The sequence below is a fragment of the Brassica napus genome, chromosome C6, assembly GCF_020379485.1.
Source record: "Brassica napus cultivar Da-Ae chromosome C6, Da-Ae, whole genome shotgun sequence".
Classification (NCBI taxonomy): domain Eukaryota; kingdom Viridiplantae; phylum Streptophyta; class Magnoliopsida; order Brassicales; family Brassicaceae; genus Brassica; species Brassica napus.
Window position 1 is genome coordinate 813,456 of NC_063449.1, and position 3,014 is coordinate 816,469.

Here is a 3,014-nt window from a genome sequence, read left to right on the forward strand (position 1 = left end):
CGAATGGTTCAGATCGTCGTCTCGTTGTCCCGAATGATACGGTTGTTGACAAGCCGTTTCATTGGCAATTATCGCATTCCAAGGATTGTCCTATTACTGAAGATCCGGATAGTGTTGCTCATTTTGTGAGGCACTTCAAACCCGCTGGATGTCCGCTTCTATCCTATGTAAACATGGCCGTGGCCCATGCTAAGGTAGTTCTTCTGAAATATGATCCTTGTTGAATCTTTGATTCGTTTTGTCCGTATTGATCCGCCATGTTTCAGGCTATGGCAGCTAATAATGAGTTCGCGGCGACTTTAGAAAAGGGCCTACAGGATGTTCCGCGTTCTGACGAACTTAACGAGATAAAGAAGGTTGTTCGCGAGCTAAAGCTCGGTCTCAAGATGGCTTAAGATCGGGAGCGTGCCAATGCTGCCCAACTGGCTGTCGCCGAAAAGCTGGGGAATCAGGCTGCTACGCTCGAAGCTCGACTGCGGGTTGTGAGCAACGAAAGGAGATCGGCCCTCGAGCGATTTTCCATTTTGGAGGCGAAGGCTGAGTCTTCTGTCAACAAGTTCGCTGACGACCTTCGTCGTGCGATCTACGATGCTAAGTGGGTTATGGCGGATAGTTATCTGGAAATGATGGTTTCTCTGAAGGAGAAATGGGGAAAGAAGAAGGCGGCAACTGATAGTGAGACTCGTCTTCGGGAAGTTGTGGCCAACATAGATCTCTTGAAGGAAATCATGAATAACAACCTCGTGGCTTCAGATGAACTGTCGCGGCTTCAAGCGAAAGAGGCCGAGCTCGGATCTGAAGTCGATGTAATGGCGACCTCGGATTTTTCTATCGAGAAGCTCGACCTGCCGCAGATTTCGGAGGATCTGCCGGAATATTTCTTTGCTAAGGTTCCTTTTAGGATGGATGGCTCGGAAGTGCTCTGATGACCGGTTTGAGGACGGTGAATTTGGCATCGAAGAATAGATTTTTAGGGATTTTTCTTTTGTTCTTCCTTTTGCTTTTGTTGCTTTATTATTTCATTTATTTTAATAAAGGAGGGATCGTGGGTCCCGATTTGTTTGTCGCCACTTTATGTTTTGTGCGAGGCCGACCTTTTGGGGGCATGTGTCGATTTGTAAATATCTTTATCGACAATTTTGATGTAATAAAAGATTTTTTTAATTAGTTTTGTCGCGCTTGTGGGCGGAGTCGCCTGCAACCGAGGACTTGATCAGGGTCCTGAGCTTACCCCTCAGAATCTTACCAGTCCATGACATGTGTCCAGTCCACGACATGCGTCGGCGCTTAGCATGTCTTTCTTTTCTTGTTGTCGTTGTGTAATATCTCTGTTATTTGCTTAAGGATGATGTTGAGAGATCGAATCATGTTCCTATTATCTTATGTTATGGAATAATTGTTATCGAAGACTATATATTTCAAAGTTTCACGAAGTAAGACTAAGATGAAAGTTTAACTTTACAATGTTTCCCGTATTTGCTCTTTTTGCTCTGAAATCGAATTACTTTAGTTTTACGAAGTTAGACTAAGATGAAAGTTTAACTTGACACAGTTTCCCATACTTGCTCTTTTTGCTCTGAAATCGAATTACTTTAGTTTAATGAAGTTAGACTAAGATGAAAGTTTAACTTGACACAGTTTCTCATACTTGCTCATTCTCCTACTTTGAAAAGTTTCACCTACTTTACGCAGTTACAATTTACTTTAGTTTCACGAAGTTGACGAAGTTAACGACGATGAAACTGAAACATTGGAAAGTTTCACCTAATCTAAACAGTTCTAGAAATAACCCAAGTCTTCAACAACAAACTATAAAGTCTCAAACAATATAATTCTTCAACAACAACCAAGAAAGTCATGGGAGAATTCAAGAAAGCCATACAAAACGAATAGAGTTCAACCGATTACTTTGTCTTCTTGTTCTTTCTACCTTTCTTCTTGCCTGCCTTCTTCTGGGCTGCCTCCTTAGCTGCTGCCACCTTCTAAGCTGTCTCCTTCTCAGCTGCCTTCTTCTGGGTTGCCTTCTTTGTCTGCTTTTTTTCACCTTCCTTCTGCTTGGCGTCCTTCTTCTGGGCTGCCTTCTTCGTCTGCTTCTTTTCACCTGCCTTCTGTTTGGCGTCCTTCTCCTGGGATGCCTCCTTCTTCTGGGAGGCTGCCTCCTTCTTCTGGGCTGCCTCCTTCTCAGCTGCCTCCCCCCATCTTCAGGCCTCTTGTCCAAATGCGACTCCTTCTCGATGGTTTTGGCTTTTTCAAAGAAAGTAATTCTTTTCCATCATCTTTTCTCACTCTCTTCTTTTTCTTGTCCTCAGTATTTTTCTTCTCAAGTATCTCAATCTCGTGCTTCTCAGCCGCTTCAGACATCTCTGCAGTATCATCCGTGTCATCATCACCATTACCATGTTCAATCTGCACTTGGTTTGCAATAGCGAGAACACTATCATCCTTAGAACCACCATCTTTATCTTCCTCCGATGGAGTATCACCACCATCTTCCTCCGATGGATTATCACCACCATTTTCCTCCGATGGATTATCACTACCATCTTGGTCGGATGGATTATCACTTTCCCCTTCCGACAGCAGTTCACTCCTTCCGGGAACACTCACCCTAAGACTTTTCACTTCGTTTTCTACAAGAGCTAGCCGGTTAGACAATGACTTGACTTTTTTGTTCACTTCCTTAATACAATCCGAGATTGCATACATTAGCCGACCTTCCATCGCTTTTAAAGCCTCAGCACAGGACCCTCCACCGAATATGCATCAGTCTGTCCAGATTCTGCATTATTGGATCCTCCTCCAATAGCAGGAATGGTGGGACCTTCAACTTGAGCTGTACGAGCCGCAAAATCGATGCCGAACTGTTCTTAAAAGAAAACTTGTTTCTTCCCTTTCTGTATTATCGACTGCTACATCATCGTTGTCATCGGCCCAACATCTTTCCTTGCCCATCCCTATGCTTTCCAGAAGTTCCTTCTCAGCCAGTGTTTCTACCAAGATACTCACAATATCCT

General features: G+C 43.8%; 1 protein-coding gene across 1 annotated transcript; it reads right to left on the minus strand.

Annotated features, from left to right (window-relative positions):
- Positions 1-2,181: 2,181 nt before the first annotated feature.
- Positions 2,182-2,721, minus strand: LOC106423597. Its single transcript, XM_048761159.1, has one exon. It carries the CDS (start codon positions 2,719-2,721, stop codon positions 2,182-2,184), a length of 540 nt encoding a protein of 179 aa, XP_048617116.1.
- Positions 2,722-3,014: the final 293 nt, after the last annotated feature.